Here is a 19,752-nt window from a genome sequence, read left to right as displayed (position 1 = left end):
TGGTGTTTGATAATAATGTGGCAGTTTTCATCTCTTCAAGCCATTACAGGCACTAAATAAAGTCTACTGTAGCGCTGGCTAGAAAAGAAACCCAACAGATGAGCGTGTTTCTCATCACTTTACTGTTCCCTTGTTGTTAGGACAGGATGGGCTACTAGCTGACATGCAGGAAGAACACATGTTCATTCAGTTAAATCAGTTAAATCAACACGCTGTCGCAGGATGAACACAGCACTATCAGCTCAGAGGAAATATTAGTCACAGTTTCTACTATATTAACCACAATCCTTATCCTAAATGTTGGAATAGTAACAAAACAGCAGAAGCAGCTAAATACATTAAATAATAATATCAGAGGTTCTTAGTCCAAACTCATATCTTCATCGTCATCTTTCTTATCTTTGGAGTCTCCGTCCTGGTCTGACTTTGTCTCAGTCTCCATGGCTTTGGCAAAAGCCTCCACATCTGCAAAGACAAAAACATCAAGTGGTTGGGGCCACGAATAATGATTGTCTTAAGTATCATTTATTCTCCCAATTAATCATTAATGGATGAGGCTGATATTCTACATTTTTCTCATTGTCAACAAATCCAATTTGAAGACAAAAACTAAAAATGCACTGATCTACTAACAAGTATTTAAAATAGTGAATGCCTTTTAAAATTTCATGTAGATATCTTGGAAATCTCATTCATACGTTGGAGAAACCAGAGTCACACTAACAGGCCACCATCCTTTGTCTGTCATCCCCAGTTTTATGCTTTTTGCAGACTTTTCCAAACTTGAGTATTGTGATCTGACCTTTGGTAGTCATAAAAAGCAGCAGTGGAAAAACTCTTCATATCCTGTACTTAAGTAAAAGCAATGATACCACAATGTCGAATTTCTCCATAATAGGTAAAAGTCTTGCATTCCAAATTTTATCTAAGTAAAAATACATAAAGTAAGTACAATCAGCAAATGTGCTTAAAGTGTTCAAAAGAGAAGTACTTGTTAAGCAGAAAAATGTGTGTTATGTATTATATTTCAATAACTATTGCGGGCACATTAGTGTGTAAGCCTTTTTTTTTTATATGATCAAATGTTTTGTGTATAAAATCTTAATCGACAAACTAACTACTAACTAAAACTGTCAAATGTAGTGGATTAACCATTATAATATCTCCCTTTAACCTCTGGTGAAGTATTAAGTTGCTTAATTTGGAAATACTCAAGTTTTTCCATTTTCTCTGCCATGTGTAAATATAAAAAAAACAGGGTGAATTTTCTCACAATGAAACAAACATTTACAGTGTCTCTGCTTTATGTGGGTAAAACACTGACCTCCTTTGTTAGCGGCGTCGACAGCCTCTGCAGGCAAGCCGAACTGGTTCATTAGAGGCCCTAACTGCCCGGATGCCAGGGCGCTGCTGAACATGCTCATAGCCTGCAGAGAGATAATAAATACCGAGAGTAAGGGCAAATACCAACAAAAGACGGCCTCACAGTGACCAGAATTCTGCTCAGAGGAGAACACAGTACCTCACAATTCACAAGCTGCTTTTGTGCTCAACAACAGCAAAATGTTTAATGTCAAACTCCGACCTGGCTTGAAATAAGCCAAGAGTGGTTTGTGTTTATCATATGTAACAGACTGAAACTACTACTACAAGAAATAAATGCAAAGCTAATTTGACGGAACTGTTAAATAACTGTAATAACATAATAACTTAATAACTTGAAACACGTACTTTCCTAGAGCTAAGGAGGAAATCACCTGTTTTCGAATGATATTCAAGAGGGTGAGCACTTTACCTGCTGAAACTGAGGCGAGCTGAGCGTGTTGTGGAGCTCCTCTGAGCTCTGGGGCAGGGACTCTCCGGAGGGCAGATAGGGCATCAGCCTCTGCTGCACCTCAGGGTTGGCCAGGATGGGAGCCATGATCTCAGGTGTCAGGACACTGGCAAGGTCCACTACAGGTAACGAACACCACCAAAAACCGGTTAGTCTGAATAAATACATAACCCCCACATTTGCTTACCTACAGTTATAAAACCACCACTTTCTATTTCTGTTTCAGGCTTGGAAGCTCAATTTTCATGAACACCAGGACATTTAGCTTCAAACAATAACATAGTTTTAGGAATTAATACACGCACACATACTGTAATGTACAAACTGCTTTAACTTGCTGTATCCACACAAACACCTGCACAATAGGACCGAAACAATGCCTGTTTCAGTTTCCTAGAGTCTGACCATTAGGCAGGTGCTCAGAGACATTCAGAGATTCAAAGATCAATCCACTAATCAATGAATCATGTAATTATTTCAGCCTTAGAGTACAGGTTGGTTTCTGGAGACATCATGACACTGCCATGTATACTGGGGGTCAATAAGGACCCAACAACAAATTTTTGCTGCGCTGCCGACTAGCAGGTTAATCCAGCGATGTAACACACACACAAAACTAGTACTATGCTAGCAACTACCTAGCAACTGCCAGGAACTCCATATCAACTACCTAGCAACCACTTAGTAAAGACTTATACCCCAGTGGAACTCCTTAGCAACCACTTGGTAACAATGTAGCGACTGTCAGGAGCACCACAGTAAAAACAAAGCAAATATATAGATACACGACTTGTATTTACCACTCCTGTCAGCTAATTTCTGTGCTTATAGTTTAACTGGTGACAGGACTTTAAGTGGGTTTTAACTCTTGTTTCAACTGAAACACTTTAACATCTTCAAAGACCTTTTAAATTTTATTTTACCCTGCAATGATGGGATTTTTCTTTCACTTCTTGAGGACTGTGGAAACACAACACTGACATATTGTCAGCTTTTAAGTTGATATGGTAAACTTATTATAATACAGCTGCAATAGTATACATTTTATTCTACACCAATATCTGAGAAAAATACAGTATCTGGCTTTTAAGATGCTCAATAAGACTTTCTTCACCAGAAAGTTACAAAAATTTTGTTTCTCCGAGCTTTTTCACTGAAAACTGCTTCCTACTGCGGCTGAAAACGACACTACGAGAGCTTAAAAAATGAATCAACACAATAACTAAAACATTGAGCTGAAAACTTCTATAAAGATCCACAGTCTGGTGATAATTCTCTGTGGGTTCACCCCCTTTCACATACAGTAGCCATGTGATCCACTGTTAATATAAAAATATCGATCAGCCTCTTCCTTCTCTTTCTACTCTCTCAGCTCTCTCTGATTTTGTATGTGAATCTATAGGCAAGGTGACAGGGATAAATAGTGTCAATAAAGCAGGAAGGATGCAGAGCTGTGCCCCATGTAGTGCGCCACTGCAAAATTAAATCAAAACAGCGACAGATTGCTGTGTTTGCAGGGGGTTACTGTTTCTGCAACACACTGAATTTATTATGTTAAAATTACACATTATTACAGAATCTGTTGTGTTCACGGTTTTAATTATTTGCTGCATAATTAGTTGAATTTCCACTAATTAGACCTGATATCATGCATTTTGCCTTTGGTGGTTGTTTAAGTTTTTGTCTTATCTCAGCTCTGAGGAGAAGAGTTTTCAGTCTGCTGGAGGCTACGTTCTCCCTACAGTTGGTGCCTCACCTCCCTGGCCGCTGGCAGGCACGTTCATGGTGGCCAGGATGCTCTGCAGGTCTCTCAGCTGGATGGGCTGTGTGGGGTTGGCCGCCCCTGCTGCCAGAGAGGACACCGCAGGGGTGGAGGGGGTGGTGGCTGTGGGGGAGGCTGCCGAGGTGGCTGAGGGAGTGATGGGGGTGGTGGGCACCTGGGTGGAGCTGAGCCGACTGGCAGCAGAGGTAGAGGTGGGGGTGACGGCTGTGGACGGACTGAGAGGAGAGAGAAAAAACACCTTCTCCATCACAGGACAGTCGCTGAAACAAACTTCCTACATCCTGAACTGATATAAATCATCAACCTGTGATTTCTATCGTTACTTCATGAGAACTAAATCTACTTCTGCTTCAGTAATTTCCCTCATTTACAGGAACGCCTTTCAGCAGCCCCAGAGAAGGAAGAATGAACTTCACATATTTAGTAGATGAGGGTGTAAAGAACAACAACACAGAGCAAAGGACACGTTTCTCCAGTTCCCTCTTGTGCATACTTCATATTCTGATCTGATCTATTGATGATTCACTGATAAGACAATGAACAGAAAATGAATAGGTAACTCTTGATAATACTGCCACTCAAAGGTAAAATACAGTAACTACATATTTGGTCAAATTGAGTTTTAACCTGTTTAAACATATGTTTTACTATAATAAACAAATGATGCCATAGAAACATATAATCTGTGAGCTGTAGGACTGAACTCTGCGCCACAGAAGAACAGCTTCTACACTTCTAATGTCAGAGGCTACTGATGGCTAGCCTTAGCTAAAACTAAAGCTACATTTGGCTATTAAAATTTCCCCTAGTTCTTATCTGTAAATGAAACATATCCATTTTTGATGAACTGAGAATTTAGTTTGTCATCCCACTGAGCAGCAGCTAAATTAATTCATGACGAAAAGATAACGAACAGCTAAACTCCTGCTAACAGCGGCTAGCTTCGCAGATCTCTATATCTGCCATCTCATTTTTTCAAGGGATTTCGTGCTTAAGCTACATTTAAAACACATGTATTCAATGTATTAAAGTCCTAACTGTGTGGGTTGTACGGCAGTGATTTCTTTAGTGTAAAATAATCAGCCGAAAAAGACTGAATGAAAGCATCACAACCTTCAATCTGTCTTCCAGCCTAAAAACTTTTCTCTCAACTTCACTGCCTTTGCAATTACTGCTTAACAAAAATTTCAATCATTACATCATGCTGCTTTTATTTGTATTATGCGACGGTAACCTTATCTTAAAATATCTTTTGGACTGTTGTTTGGGCAAAAAAGCAGGCATTTTGGGTCTAAAACAATGAGTTGAGGAAATAACCAGTAGACTAATTGATAATGGAAATAATCATTAGTTACAGCCCTAAATGTAAATGTGTAAAGGAAGCAGTATTTGAAGTTTCACAAAAAACAAACAAACAAACAAACAAACAAACAAAAAAAAGTTTTTAACAGATAAATCTTGAGTACCAGGTCCACTTTCTGGAACTTTTACGTCTGAATTAAAGCCCTCAGCTAAAAGCTCCTGAGAATTTCCAGTAAGTGGAGTTTGTGTTTTCAAGGTCGGTACAGAACCTTCAATCTCAAGATTTCTCCCTGTTGTACTGACACTAAAACTTAGCGTTTACTGGTCATGTTTTAGACAGCTGATACTGCTTATGCTCGCCCACCTTCTGTTTGCCACAGCTGCCCCTCAAATATTTCTTGGCAGCATCTAATCTTCTATGTTTGGCTGTTTACCAGCCAAGAAAAATATGCCACAAAAATAAATAAATAAAATAAAAAAATATTGAGTAGGCTCAAAAATATAAGATAATAGCTGTGTTTGAACAGAAACTGTTTCAGGGAATATGTAAATGATTTCTTTTTGACATTTGACTGAAATAAGACACATCAGATACCTTGTTGAGGAGTTGCTGGCTGCAGGAACGCTGCTGCTGCTGCTGCTGCCCAGGAGGTTGGCCAAGCCTGGACCGGCCAGAGCTCCGAGGCCACCTGATAATCAGAGAGCATGAAACAGGATATTTTTCACTTCAGAGCAAACATGTCAGATCATGTATTTAAGCTGTCACCTCTGCAGCTTGAGGACTCATTTAAGAAAGTACGTACCGATCCCGCCCAGTCCAGTTGGTCCAATGAGCTGCATGAGCTGGTTGTGGCTCATGTTTCCCAGAAGGCTCTGCAGACCACCCTCTCCTTTACATGCAAACATGTGACACACAGCATGACTGATGATGTTTTCTGGTGGTTTTCTATGCCATATTTCTGGTTCTCGTCCATGACACAGTTAAAGCATGATTAGGGGAATATGAGCATGTGTTACCTCCCAGAGCAGACAGGTCATGTCCTCCACTGCTGCCGCTACCGAGAGCTCCAGGCATGGGTGGGTTGTTCAAATACTCGTTCACTTTGCGGCAGTACTCCTCATCCTTGTCAGTCTTCGGCTCCTGAGATCAGAAGAACAGAAAACTCAGAGAGGCACCATCTAAATCACAATTGCTGACTAACAACTTTCTGAGAAAAAAAAAAAAACACATATTACTGTGCAAATAAGCGGAGTTTCCTTCTGTTTGCAGTGATCACTTCCATGTTCATTTAAAGTGAAAATAAATCGGAAAGATGCAATGAGCTGGTTAGATTTCCTCCGTTTAAAATGTCTATTTTATTTTACGTTATAAATATTACATTTTGATTCTACATTGGCTCTTTTAAACTCAGCAACTAGACACAAAAGATTTTTGGTTAATGTTTTTTTTGCACACTGTTAATTGTCAATAAACCAACAAATGACAAATGAAAATACTAAAACCAACAATGTGTCTCTCAAAACTACTTCCCTAACCTGTCTGTGGGACTTGGGCGCCCATTTGTTGCTGCTGAAGATGTAAGTGTTTAAAAACGGGACACAAATATATATATTTATGTTTAAAATTTGCTAAAAACAACCCATAAACACACTCCAAAGATTTAAATTTTAGCTTGAACAAAAAACAAAATGTGCTTGCATAAATGTGCCTTTATAACTTTGTCTGTTATACCTGCATCCAGAAGAAGAGTCTTTTGGAGCCAGCTTTGAACTTCAACACATAAACTCGTCCCGTGGTGCACTGGTTTACCCTTTTAAACTCGCAGTCATCAGGGAAGATGATCAGGTCCTAGTTTAAGGAGATGAAAATGGTTAATATTAAAAGACTCGGACACAGACCAACCAGTGTTACATGCAGACAGTCACCTACATCATCCACGTTCCCTGTCGTCCGATCCTTCCAGCAGAAGTGGATGAGGGAGTCGTCGGTCTGCTGGATGTAGACCTGACCTTTGCGCTTGTCAGGGGTCACCGTGCTGCCCTTCATGGTCATCTTACCGGCCCGAAACTCCACCAGGTACTTGCTGGAGGAGCCGCGGGACCCAGACACCATGCTGGGGAACAAAGCTCCAGAAGCCATGATGAAGAGGTCAACTGCTGAAGGGACAGAGAGGAGGAGGAAGCCCTGTGTGTTAACTCATTCACATAAATATAACAACACAAACACAAAATGCCACTAAACCTGACGTTATCCCATAAAAACATCAGGACCAAAATTAAGATACTAGCACATAAATAAAATTATAAATATGGTCATGCTCCAACATTTTCAGGCAGTTGTGAAACATAACTAAGACTCTATTGTCTGTGAATTAAAAATGTTGATTTAGGCTCAACTTTTACTTGAATCTTATGAATTTAGTGATACATATATGTTTGTATACAGTGGACTGATAATTAATTCGGGATTTATATCACAATATAACTGATATTTACTTCCCTCTTGTGCTCTAGCTTGTACCCTTTTTATCATCTCTTCTTGGTAAGTGCTGTTATAATCTGTCACTGGATCCAGGTCTGAGCTGCAGTCAAACTGAACTGTTTGACAGTCTCAATAAATAACCCAGTGAGTCATTATGCACATATCAAGGCCATGCTTCAGCTTTCATTATAAATTTGGCCGTTTTTTCCTCCCACTAAAGCCTGTACTGATGGAAACCCCGTCTCTACTGTATATGGTGGATCCCAAAATACTTGTAACACTGCACATTGACAGCACAGCCTTAAACATAATGGCACTGCAGCCCATGATCTTTAAACTTATGCATTAAAGGGGACAAGGACAGTCTGAATGAAACACTGGTTGGTTGTAAAATCATGGGGGAGAAATGAGAGCAGCTCTGGCCCCATAATTGAGGCTATTTTTCCTGCTGTGTCACTCCACTCTATTGATGAACACATCATGTAGATTGATTTATGTAAATTACAAACGGCAACTCTGTTATGCGAATTCATTCTAAACATTTTTCAAGCTCATTTAATGTATGGCTTTTTTTTTTTTTTTTTTTTAATTATCATTATTATTATTATTATTTTGTTACAGTCATTCATATAATAAGAATATCTAAGAGGGCTCTCCTAGATTGAAATGAACTGAAAATATGATCCAGAAGCCGATTTTAACATGGACATTGTAACTGAAACAAGGCTCATCCCAGTGCTCCCATAATAAAACAGCGACTGGAGCGGACCGCGGCCACAGGCGCACCACAGATGACTCTGCATCCTGCAGCCAGCAGCCTGTTTTCAGCCCGTTACGGTCACGACTGAGCCACAAATTTACATGTCATGGCCCCCGAACTAAACACGAACCCGCTTTCTATGTCACAAATTCAAAACAAACATGAAATAAGATGTTTCTACTTACATTTCTCTCTGAATTAGCGTTCAACCGCAGGACGGGCAGACTCCCTGCAGATGGTCGTGATTGGTTGACTGGTTGCGGTGCTTAACTGTGATTGGTCGAACCGTGTGTCGGTAATGTGGGGCTTTAAATCCCTGCGCATGTTCGGTAGAGATGACACAACACCGCCGGTTTGTATAACTGAGCCTTCCTGTCCATCAGTGTTTTTATTATTTTATTTTATTTTATTTTATTTTATTAAATGTAAATCAGTGTAAATGTAAAACAGTTTTTCCTCTGTGGTAGTTTTGTGTCTGTATTATCTGTGTGTTTTTTGTGTGTCTATTTGAACTGTTTTGTGCCTCTTTTGAGTGTTTTTTTAGTTGTCTTTTGTCTCTATAGTGTAATTGTATGTCTCTTTGAAGTAGGTTTGTGTCTCTCTGTAGTCGTGCCTTTTTTTAAAAAAAAAAAAAGTTTTTGAATCTATGTAGTTTTGTCTCTTTGTGGCTGTTTTGTCATTGTTGTGTCTCAAAGCTAGACTCTAACCCAGGGCCTCTCCATTCAAGTGTGGGCTGCAAGATCTGGTAATAAGGTTGGACCGGTCTTCAAGGATAACTTTGATGATATTGTGTATTTTTTCCTCAACAAATCCCATGAAAAGACGAAAACCAACCAAAAAAAAATCTCAAACAACCACTCTCTGAGCAGCCATTCAAAGCCTCAAATATCTTATTAATTTAAAACTTTAATAGCGCAAACTACACAGTTCCACTGGGTAAAACGTAAATTCATTCAGGAAAACACACAGTGGTTGATTTTAGTACAATCCTGAATACATAGTCCTGATGCCATAAATACTCATTATCACACCAAATCCACTGCTAAAAATAGTCCACAGCAAGTGCACTATTTAATCTTATCTGAGTAATGTTTAAAAACTACAATTCCTGTTTAAAAATGAAAATATATTTTCCAAAAAAAAGGCCATCACTTCACTCATTGGCATTTTCATACTTTTTTTTTTTTTTTTTTGTTTCCCCAAAGTCCAAATTGCCCAAAATATTCATCTTACAATGATATAAGCAAATCTTTACTTTTGAGATGCTGAAATCTGCAAATATTTGGCATTTTATCACTAAATTTGCTTGAAAAACGTTTAAAAACAATTAATCAACAATGAAAATAGTTGTAGATTATTCTTAAAACGATTGAAGGATGAATTGGTTCTTTCCTTTCCTATAAATCACATAGTAAAGATTTAGTTGGGAAACAGTGGAAAAAAAACACACACAATGATGTCACAGTGTAGAACTGATACTAAAAACAAAATCGGATAATTCAAACAGTGACATGGCTGTAGTTTCAATTGTCCATAATTTATTTCTTAAATATACGTTGTATGCATATGGTTATGTGTGGATAACAGTATGAAGAGGGGAAAAACAGATCAATGACATACAATGTAAACATTTTCAAATGGATGCTAGACAGAAAGACATGAGGGTAAAGACGAACCATCAGACTGAACCTGCACCTCTGAGTGTCTGCAGGCGTCACAAAGTGCTTTGAATTCAGAGTAAAGTTGGGGGAAAGACATGACGTTGGACATTTCACTACACAATATGTGCATAGGACTGTGAGCGGTCAAATGTGCAGTTTAATGCAAGGTTAGTGCTCAGAAACAAAAAGGAACATCTCTACACTGTCTGACAACCACACTGCTGTACAGTATGTAAGTAAGCATCGTATCATCAGCACCGCTGCCTCTGTAGTGTCTGGAGCACACATTGGCTACTAGCTAAAGAGGAATTAAGTGTTTCATTTTATTTTTCACATTTCAGGAGGGCAGACTGGATGGATCAGTTTGCATAGGTTCAGTGTCCTGTCTTACTTTCTTCCCGCTGTGTCGAAAAAAACACAACTTTGATTTACTGAAACATGACCGAGGAATTCAAACCGGATACTCTGGAACACGACAGAGTTACTCGTCCATGTGTGAAGACAGAAGCTATAATTAGGAGTCAATATGACACAGCTTTCTCTTTAAACCAGAGATTTTCAAAGTGTGAGGCGCACCACCCCAAAGGAAGGTGGGAGGGGTCATAACGCAGTCAAATCTGATCAAACAAACATGACTTTTTTTTTTCCCCCAGTGTGACTTACACTTCCAGGGAATATAATGTCATCATTTATTCCATTATGAATAATCATCCAAAAGTCTGCTTAGAAATGATAGAGTGAAGATCCTCTTTATAACCCCAGAAGTTGCCTGAGGGGCATCACATTTTTAAGCGTTCTTCTGTATCAAAGTAATCCACTGGTAGGTGTCTGTACATCCTTGGGTACATTTCAGAAAGGAACTGTTACTGTAAATTCAATGGTGCCAATTTGCCAAATATAAACAAATCTAGGTTTAAAAAAAAATAATGGCGCTCAAGTTGTAGGCCACAGGTAACATCTGTTTTCTTGACATTATACTTTGTGTTCCCATATTTCTGGAGCTGTACTGCCCAAAACTTAGAGCACAATTATACTCCGAAATCTAAATAAGACAAAGAATAATCACAGGAGTTACAGAATCCATTAATATGAACTTTTTTCATGTTGCAATCTTAATATCTTGCAACAGCACTGAGGCTCAGAATGTCTCATCAACATGGTTCATATACTCTGGGAACACGGATACTGTCCTCTATCCATTCATCTGCAGGTATTGACTGTGTCGGGACCCTGTGAACATCTAGTCAAAAAGATTCTAAATTGTCTGGTGGTGGAGGAACTTTGAAAACCCCCGCTTTAAACCAATACGCTCCGCATGCCTTTGCTTTAAAGTTTTGTGTGAATGCATTATTACAGTATTATACTCAGTGCAGAAGAAGTTTTTATGGCTTTTAAGTGTGTAAATAATCATCTTGGTGACCATGCATGCACCAGTTATTATACACATCAACTATGTTACAGTGGAGAACAATAAAACGCACCAACAATATCTGTTTACTGAGGCCGTAAACATGGTTTGTAAGCAGCTTTCATTTCTACTGTCTGTCTCTATTCACAGAAAATGATCACACTTGTGATGTTTTCGGGACGTTTAGTGCTAACTAAAATAGACATCTACTATTCAAACAGGTTATATATAAAAGTAGCAGATGTGTTTAAATAACCCCTGATATCTGAATGCAACTTGACAGAAGTGTGTGGAGTGTCTACAGGTAAAGTTATGGTTGAGTTCCTGAACTAAACCTGAAAATATCCTTTAGGAGCTTTGAGACCTGCAGCAGAGATCACACAGGTGAGTTACATACATGTGGACTATTGTTATCATCAGAACATGACTAGGGAATATAAAGATGAAGATGTTTGATCCTCAACATTTACAGTAAGTAAACTCTAACATTCTCCTTAATATTATATATTTTTTTTCTGCGGACAACGTTCACAGTCAGTTGCAGATGATCTGATAAACCGTTTGATCACATCTTGATATCAGCTTTTCATCGATTCAAACACAGACACAGTACCAGTGAGCGTCTGGATGTCACAAAGACACAAATCTTAGATGCTGAGAGAAACAAAGTAAAATCCTATCAGTGAGGAGGTCGTCACACTGAGCACCTCCTGTGTCAATAAATGTTGGGACAGTCACTGTAATTCCTGTCAAAGTATCCACCTGTGTACAGCCAATCCTCGGCTCCTGTGTGTGGGTTTGTTCCCAGCTGGAACCATCTGAAGAGACACAAAACAAGCAGGACCTGTTTTTAATGGCAGGGTTAAGGAAAATGTTGCATAACAGGAGCGAAGTACAGTCGTGGGAAATTATGATCTGTGGAGCATTTTCTGCATTTCATTGACATGAACTGAAAGTGAGAGTTTTTTTTCTAATTATAGATATTTTTTTACTATATTTTTGTACAATGGCTGAATCCAGGAAATGGGAGACACCTATTAGCCATTTTCAGACATGGAATATATAATGTTGCTCATTTTATCAATAAGTTCTAATAATGACATGTTCCTAATTGCTTTAAGTTTAAAACGGCAATGACACTCGTGCTATATTTGCCATTTATTTCACCAGCGGTTTTGTTTTCCATCTTTACAAACAACATTTGGGAGAACATACAGCCAGCAAAGATTCATTTGTGATGCTGTTAAACAGCTGCTCCTTGGTTAAATGAGGCGACTGCTGACTGGCAAACTGCATTTCACACACTCCATCATTTTACCAGTCATAATGAAAATTGATAAGCTTGTAAAGAAACTGAAAACTAAATTGGGTTTTATTTTCATTTTAAGAAATGCTTTTTCTTTTCAAAAAAGAAAAACATCTTTTTCAGTCCACATTTTTAACCATTTCAGATAAAGGCGATACCCTGTACGAGCATCAGATTCTTACTTTGAAGGCTTCTCCCTATCTATCAGTCATCTCTGTTTTATTTTGAATGATAAAAGAAGAACTCATCACGTCTCATCATGTGATTAGAGGAACTGCAAAGATAGAGATTTATAACTAACACACCTGGTTGTCCACTCCTCCTCATCCTGTGAGCGTTCCCGGCGTGCAGCCCTTTGTTTCTCCTCTAACCGCTCTTTCTCTGTACTTGCCGTCTCTATAAAAAGACAAAAATACAAATGAAGAAGCTGTTACAGAATCATGTCGGGTTCCTAGCAATGCTGTCATGTAGGTGGAAGGAATAGTTTTAGCTTCTCTTTACATTTATAAGAGTCAAAAGCCTCGTGTTTAAGGGAGGTTGGTGTTACCTATATCTCCATTTTCCATGGCTCTGATGTCGGGCCTCAGCCGACAGTCTGTCGGTGCCATTAGTCTCTCCATGCTGGGCTCCAGCTCATTTAGCGTCATGGCAAAGCTGGTGAAGTTATACATCTACACAGGAGACACGGGGGAATACAGCGATGTTACAGTGAGAAAAACACACATACACGTACAAAATGAACTCATGGCATTGAATTTGGCAATTTAATGGAATAACTGCAGAGCTCACTTTGTGGAAAATTGCTTTTGCATTTAAAGATAGATTTTATAAAGGTTAACTCTTAGTTGTTCCCGCCTGAATTAAGCAAGAGATGTGTCCCAATTCAGGAGCTGCATCTGAAAACTGAATGCGTCACAGCGGCGCGACTAGCTGTCCCATTTCCAAGGCTGCTTCAGATGTGACTGAGAAACGCAGCTTTCTTTTCTTAGGCAACAAAGGCTCCAACGGGTGGATCCGTCATAGCCCCACCTCTCCCAACGTTCATTTTGATCCAGCCTTTGTGGTCCGCGTCGGCTACAAAGGCCAAACCTTGAAAGGGTGCGTCCTGTAAAGGATGTGCCTCCTGAATTGGGACACAGCTATGGGGTGTGTGTGTGTGTGTGTATGTATGAGAGAGATGCTGACCTGTGCTGAGCGAGCAGGCCGTGGCGTTATCCTCCACAGTAAGGCACTTCCTGGTATCACAGTCACAGTCTCTTGAACTTCTGGCATCTCATCTGCTTCCTCACCTTCACAACTATGCTCCTACACACACACACACACACACACACACACACACACACACACACACACACACACACACACACACCATTATCAGACATGGACCATCTAGCTAAAGCCTTACAGTACGTAGAGTACATGGGCAAACAGGTGATTCACAGAAATACAGTTGCCACAAATTCAACACGTCTCTCAAGCAACAATGCATGTCATTGCAAGACATTATGGATTAGTGCTGGCAATGATCTAATCATACACTGCACTTTGAACATAACTAGACAACAGCAGTAACACACTACAGATACCAAATACACTTTTACCTTACCTTCTACTAAAGCCACTGCATGTTATTGTGAAAGGAAAAGATACCGTTTGAGAAAAAACATTTTACAGTGATGAGAAGAATTAACAGATTACTTCACGTTGTAAGACAGATAAAACATGTCAAAGACAAAACGTGAGAACAGACTCTAAGCAGCATTTCATCTCAGTGGAAGGTCAGATGTCAGTCGGTTCATCGGTTTCTGGTCAAATCGGAGCGTCGCTCACCTGTTTCAGCTTTTTCGGGTCTCCTCCCGTCTTCTTGTCTGACTTCTTGTATGTTTCATAAACCTTGGGGTCCACGCTGTACATGCACTCTGTCCACTTCCCATAGATCACTCGCCGCTTCTTCTTACTGGTTCCACAGCAGAGACATGAAATTCACTGTGAGTGAAAATGAATCACAGTGACTGGCTATTCGGTGTTGCTGTGGTCCCGCTCTTACCTTTTGTCTTGGATATGACCTTCTACTTTGTGCAGCTCTTTCCCAAACATCCCACATGGTTTGAAGTTCAACACACACTTATCCCCCGTGCTGAGGAATTAAATGGCAGAAGTATGTAAGTCAGTCAGTAAGCACTGGTGTTGACAGCTTCAATCCTGTGATACAGTGTTTGTCATTGTACCTGTGGTTGACTATCTCCACAGTTCCGTACTGCTCGATCCACAGTTTCCCCAGGATGATGTTATGCACACAGCACATTGGATTTGTCCACGTGTACGCTTCTTTATGTCTGTAAGAAAATCGCAGCTTCTTCAACAAATAGTTTCTTGCTGACCAAACACTTTTTATGCAGCGAAGCTCAGCTTCAGCTGCCAGGATCTTCTGGAGATTGGAAGAGTGAGTACAACCAACCATCCAGGCTGGAACAAAGAACTTTTTTTTTCTTTTTGTCTTTGTTTTAATTAAAACTTGGCTACACAGTAACATTCTGGACACGACGATCAAGCAAGACCGGAAAGCTTGTGTTTATATCCACAAAGAAAGGTCAATAAATGGTGTGACTGTTCTCCACTCGTGGAGTTCACAGTCATGAAATTATCTGCCTAAGAAGTTCACTGTTGCTGTTACTGTAGCAGCCTAAATGTAAGAGCTTCAAAAGCAAACATTTGCACAGAAATCTAGACAGATAAATGACACAAATACTCACTTCAGTAACTCCAGTGTCATGGTGCCTTTGGGCTCAGCCTCCACACTTTTGCCCCAGAACTTGAGTTTCGGGTAGATGGAGCCGTGAAACTCGAACTCCTGCTTCAGAGACTGAGCATGGAAGGCACTGATAGGGGGGTGGTGGCTCACCTGCTCCGAGATCAACCTGTATCCCTCATCCTCCCTTCAAAAACATTCGAAAACTCACATAAATAAAAGAAAAAGTAGAAAACATCTATCGTCAAAGCAAAACTGTACTATGCAATTTTAAGTTTCCACAAGCTTTTGCCAGCAGTCTTCTCTTATACCTTATGAGTTCAAATGTCTCCCCGAGTAAAGGATTAAATGGCTTTCCAGTCCTTTCCCATTGAGATGCAACAGCTGACACAGCGAATGCAGCAACAACCTGTCACAGAGACACGAAGTGAATGAGAGTAGACCTGCAACGATCAATCAATCTACAGAAAATCATTCTTTAATCAAGTCATATAAACTGTTATATTGACATTATAATATAACATTTGTCACATACAAAACAACAGGCGTTCGTTATCTCTACCTGCATGCGGTCTATGGAGTCTGATAAACTGCAGGCTTTGTGGATAAGGTGAGTGTGTTCCATGTACTCCGAGATTCTCTGGAGAAAGCTCAGTGGCTCGTTAAACACAACTGGCATCGCTATTTTGGACAACTCCTATGACACCGCCCCCAAAAAAACCCAAAACATCATACAAGTTAATTCAAATATCAGACCAGGAAAACAAGCAGTAACAAGAGGAGGCGACTTGTACACGAGATTTAAAGAATAAACCAGCACTGTTGTACAAAATACTTCACCCAAAAATCTCATGCTTCATATTATTTAAATTCTACGCAACAAAAATGCACTGCTTTTCATCTGCGGGAATCACAAAGCCATGACTTTTGCATTCACCGTATTCAGGTGTTCGTTATTTTAGTTCTTTCAGAGGCAAAGAGTGCATTTCCCAAACCAATTATAGCCATCTGAGCAGAGAAAAGAACAGCGAGTTCAGTCAAGACTCATCTCGTAGCGACGAGATGAAAGCTGAAGTATGTAAGTTGCTCAATTATTAAAAAAAAAAAAGCATGCTACACCACCCCAGAATCTGACTACTGCTTGTTCATAGCAAAGTTGATGTAAAAAAAAAAATCAGATAAAGCTGCCTGAGTATCTGCGCAGCTTTCTATCCTCATACTTGTGTTGTGGACTCACCATGCCGATGCATTTCTTCAGTATGCTCCACACACTGAAATTGTTTCTGGAGATCATTTCAGCAGGCAGGGTTTTCCTGGAATACATTTGGACCAAATAAGATTTAAAAGAAATCAGACCAAATTTTTGACAGTGTATCCGTTACCAACCGGCTGAAAATTGTTAGCCGGTTATTCAACTGATGACTGTAGCTACACTGACATGCGTCACAGGAGAGTTGATCCCTGGCTAACATCTTAAAAATGTGGTTGTACTGGCCTCGTGTGCCTCCACGTGTGAGTACATGCATGATGAAACGCTCAAACCCTGAACCCAAATTCTAATGTGGGCATGTGGTAACATGCATGCATACATACATACATCATACATGCAGCATTATTTAAAACTTTGGGCACCCATGTGCAAATTGGATATTTTGTTGATTTTTGAAGGTAAAAGAAAGTACACCCACTGAGGCGAACACTGCAGCCACTCTTCCTGCAGATCACCTCGTGTTCTGTGATATTTTAGGCTGTTTTACACACGCAGAATGTTTAAGATCTATCCACAGATCTTCAGAATTTTACAAAGGTGTCTGGACTTGCTTGAGGTTCTTGAATTTGTTTCTACTATCATCCAAGAGGCTTCTTACTAGCCAGCTAGAACTGAAGAAGCCTTGTGGATGAGAGGTGAAATCTTCAAGAACCTCAAGCAAGCCTAGTTCAAGCTCCAAGAGATACCATGATCCGGATGACTGAGAATCTTCACAGACAGAAGTGCAATGATGTTCATGTCATATGACTGTGAGGGCTGTTCAGGAAGCTTCAGTGTATTTTTCCTGAAGTAGGTCATGCTGGATTTTGAGGTCTGCTTTGGATCATCCTCATCCTGTTGTAGAGACCAGGCTCTTTTCAGTTTCAATTTCCTGCCTGCAGGACATTTGCATCCAGAGTTTGCTGATATATAGTGGAATCTATTCTTCCTTCCATCTGTGCAATGTTTCCCATGCCACAGGCTGCAATGCAACCCCAAAGCAGAACATTTCCACTCACATGCTCAACAGCTGGCAAGTTATTCTTTTCCTCAAGTGCTGCTCCCTTTTTTTCAAACACACCTTTGGTACTTGTGACCAAAGAGCTGATTTTTAATTTCTTCACTGCACTTATTCTGGGTTATCAGGAAGTTGTTTTGCATATTTCAGACGCAGACTCACTCCTAAGTGTAACTGTATGCCTAATGTAATTCATGTTTGTACATCAGTGCTGCACCACCATCCCTGTATTAGCTTAACTTTCCTGAAGGTCCTTTGCGGTCACATGGTGGGTTTCTTTTGCCTTTCTGCTCTGTGATTGTGCTGTTTTATCTGACAGTTTTCTTGATTTGTTCTTGTTCTTATCTTGATTCCCAATGCTGTCAGTTCTTTCAATCTTGAAGCACTTTGATATCTTTTTATAGCCTCACCTGCTTTGCAGGCGTCAGTTAGGCATCATTTTCAGATCTTCAGTCAGTTTCTTAGAATAGTACTTATTATTGGCTGCATTACAAGTCCTAACAAATCAATTAAGGCCAAATGATGAAGTGATGATCTGAGTGTTACACAAGCAGTAACTGTGTATTAACATTTGAAGAAAGGCTCAATTGTAAAGTTGTAATATTTGCTGCAGGAGTTGCATTGGCTTTTTTTTCCATCAACTAAAAATGTAATTCATCCAAACACAACAGTGCATACAAGCATAGCAGACTTCTGCACGGTTCCTCACCTGCGCTCCCACACTCCATTCTCCTGTGTGGTGCCGCCTTCAGTCACCTGCTTGCTGTCAAACACCAGGGCATCTTTAAAACTGACTTCACACGAATCATCTGACTCCAGCCCTGATGGGGGAGATGGGGGAGGTGGGGGGCGAGTGAAGAAAGTTAAGACGCGGTTCATTCATTTAAAGCACAAGAATCAAGTATGTTTAACTACAGAAGACCCCCCCGTCAGCTGCCTCACCTGTCTCAGCGTCGTAAAACTCCTCCTCGCTGTTCATACTGAGCAGAGAAAGTAACTAAGCGTTACTCAGAAGCCATGTTTCCACCATCGGCCTGTCCCTGCAGCCCAGCCTCTCTCCAAGCATCACAGACAGCCAAACACACTACCTGCAACACGGACAGCCCGTTACACCGAAGCCAAACATTTTACTAGTGCATGCTGTGAACAAAATAATAACAGCGGTCAGTAGCTCTGTTCTCCGGAGATGTTAGTTAGCTTACTGACTAGCTAACTAGCCGTTAGCATCGCTGCCGCGCTGAGTTAAGACGTCAGCTGGAGAGTGGGCAGCAGAGATTAGCTAACGTTACCAAGACAAACAAACACCAGCACAAACACGAAGATTTAAACACAACTCTATTAAATGTACCTGCGAATTAAGGTCAAATTAAAGCGCTAGTGACATAAACAATCGAAGAGTGCACTGCCTCTGAAGCTGGGCGGAAGTGGGCGGCAAGGACACCCTGATTGACAGGCCCGTCAGCCAATCAGATCGCAGCCAGCAGCCGTCTAGAAATAGAAGGTAAAGAACAGATGTTGAGTCCTGCAGCTATTTTAAACACAGACTGAATAATGTGACATTAAACAAGGCCACATGGGAGTTTAATATAGACCGGGAGGACGTGACTCCTCACATAAAGGGTTGATTAATAAGTATGGTTTAACGGGTTTAAGGGCTTTTAAGGGGCAAAACCCACTTAACATTTACAAAAACATTACATGTACCCATTAATTTGTACCTTTAAAAGTCTTATCAAAAAAAATAAAAATCCAGGGGTTCCCCCCAAACATAGAGAAAATTAGTAAATGAATTAAAACATACCAAAAACTTCCTCTTCATTAAAAAAATTTAGGCTTTTTTTAAAAAAAAAACAAAAAAAAAAAAACAAAGGCTATAAATTGTGGAGAAGTTTTCAGTTTCTAGGAAGTTGTAATAGACCAGTGAATTTGTCCCTTAGCTGTGCATATAATCCAGATGTTAAATCCAGCAGCTTTTGTCAACACAGACTCAATAATGTGACAGTCTAACTCAGTTTTGAGGTAGCCTACATGCACTTTAAATGTTTGGCACTTTGCATTAAAAGATTAGCAGAATAGTTATTTTTCGGGTCAATCCACTGTTTCAGTTCTTTGCAAATACCCACGTAATTTTATAACAAAGCATCTTATTCCGTAGCGTTTTACATATTTTGTATATAATCTTAAGGGGGTTGAGGCAAAC

The 19,752-nt window shown here is 40.0% G+C and overlaps 2 protein-coding genes across 3 annotated transcripts; both read right to left on the bottom strand.

The window, feature by feature from the left end:
- Positions 1–103: 103 nt before the first annotated feature.
- LOC139620988 (proteasomal ubiquitin receptor ADRM1-like) lies at positions 104–8,472 on the bottom strand. Of its 2 annotated transcripts, none has more exons than XM_071477123.1 (10): positions 8,347–8,472; positions 6,850–7,073; positions 6,652–6,768; positions 5,937–6,060; positions 5,723–5,809; positions 5,515–5,608; positions 3,591–3,832; positions 1,796–1,953; positions 1,325–1,427; positions 104–465 (listed from the first exon to the last, which is right to left on the bottom strand). In XM_071477123.1, exons 2-10 carry the CDS (start codon positions 7,057–7,059, stop codon positions 362–364), a joined length of 1,239 nt encoding a protein of 412 aa, XP_071333224.1. In that variant the 5' UTR covers positions 7,060–7,073; positions 8,347–8,472; the 3' UTR covers positions 104–361. The 2 variants fall into 2 exon arrangements, with proteins under 2 accessions (XP_071333224.1, XP_071333223.1); XM_071477122.1 differs by having other exon boundaries at positions 6,850–7,076; positions 8,347–8,470.
- Positions 8,473–9,677: 1,205 nt separating this feature from the next.
- Positions 9,678–19,026, bottom strand: LOC139620986 (oxysterol-binding protein-related protein 2-like). Its single transcript, XM_071477119.1, has 14 exons — positions 18,901–19,026; positions 18,495–18,640; positions 18,262–18,373; positions 16,523–16,598; positions 15,848–15,982; positions 15,597–15,694; positions 15,290–15,472; positions 14,765–14,872; positions 14,584–14,673; positions 14,367–14,493; positions 13,722–13,841; positions 13,084–13,207; positions 12,842–12,932; positions 9,678–12,048 (listed from the first exon to the last, which is right to left on the bottom strand). The coding sequence occupies exons 2-14, from the start codon at positions 18,529–18,531 to the stop codon at positions 11,946–11,948; spliced, it is 1,404 nt and encodes a 467-aa protein (XP_071333220.1). The 5' UTR covers positions 18,532–18,640; positions 18,901–19,026; the 3' UTR covers positions 9,678–11,945.
- Between the last annotated feature and the right edge of the window lie 726 nt (positions 19,027–19,752).

Source organism: Trachinotus anak, unplaced genomic scaffold (genome assembly GCF_046630095.1).
Source record: "Trachinotus anak isolate AG129_WGS33_773 ecotype Australia unplaced genomic scaffold, CSIRO_AGI_Tana_v1 ptg000004l, whole genome shotgun sequence".
NCBI classification, from domain to species: domain Eukaryota; kingdom Metazoa; phylum Chordata; class Actinopteri; order Carangiformes; family Carangidae; genus Trachinotus; species Trachinotus anak.
The sequence above is the reverse complement of the archived record's forward strand: the minus strand, read 5'-3'. Positions and strand labels throughout refer to the sequence as shown.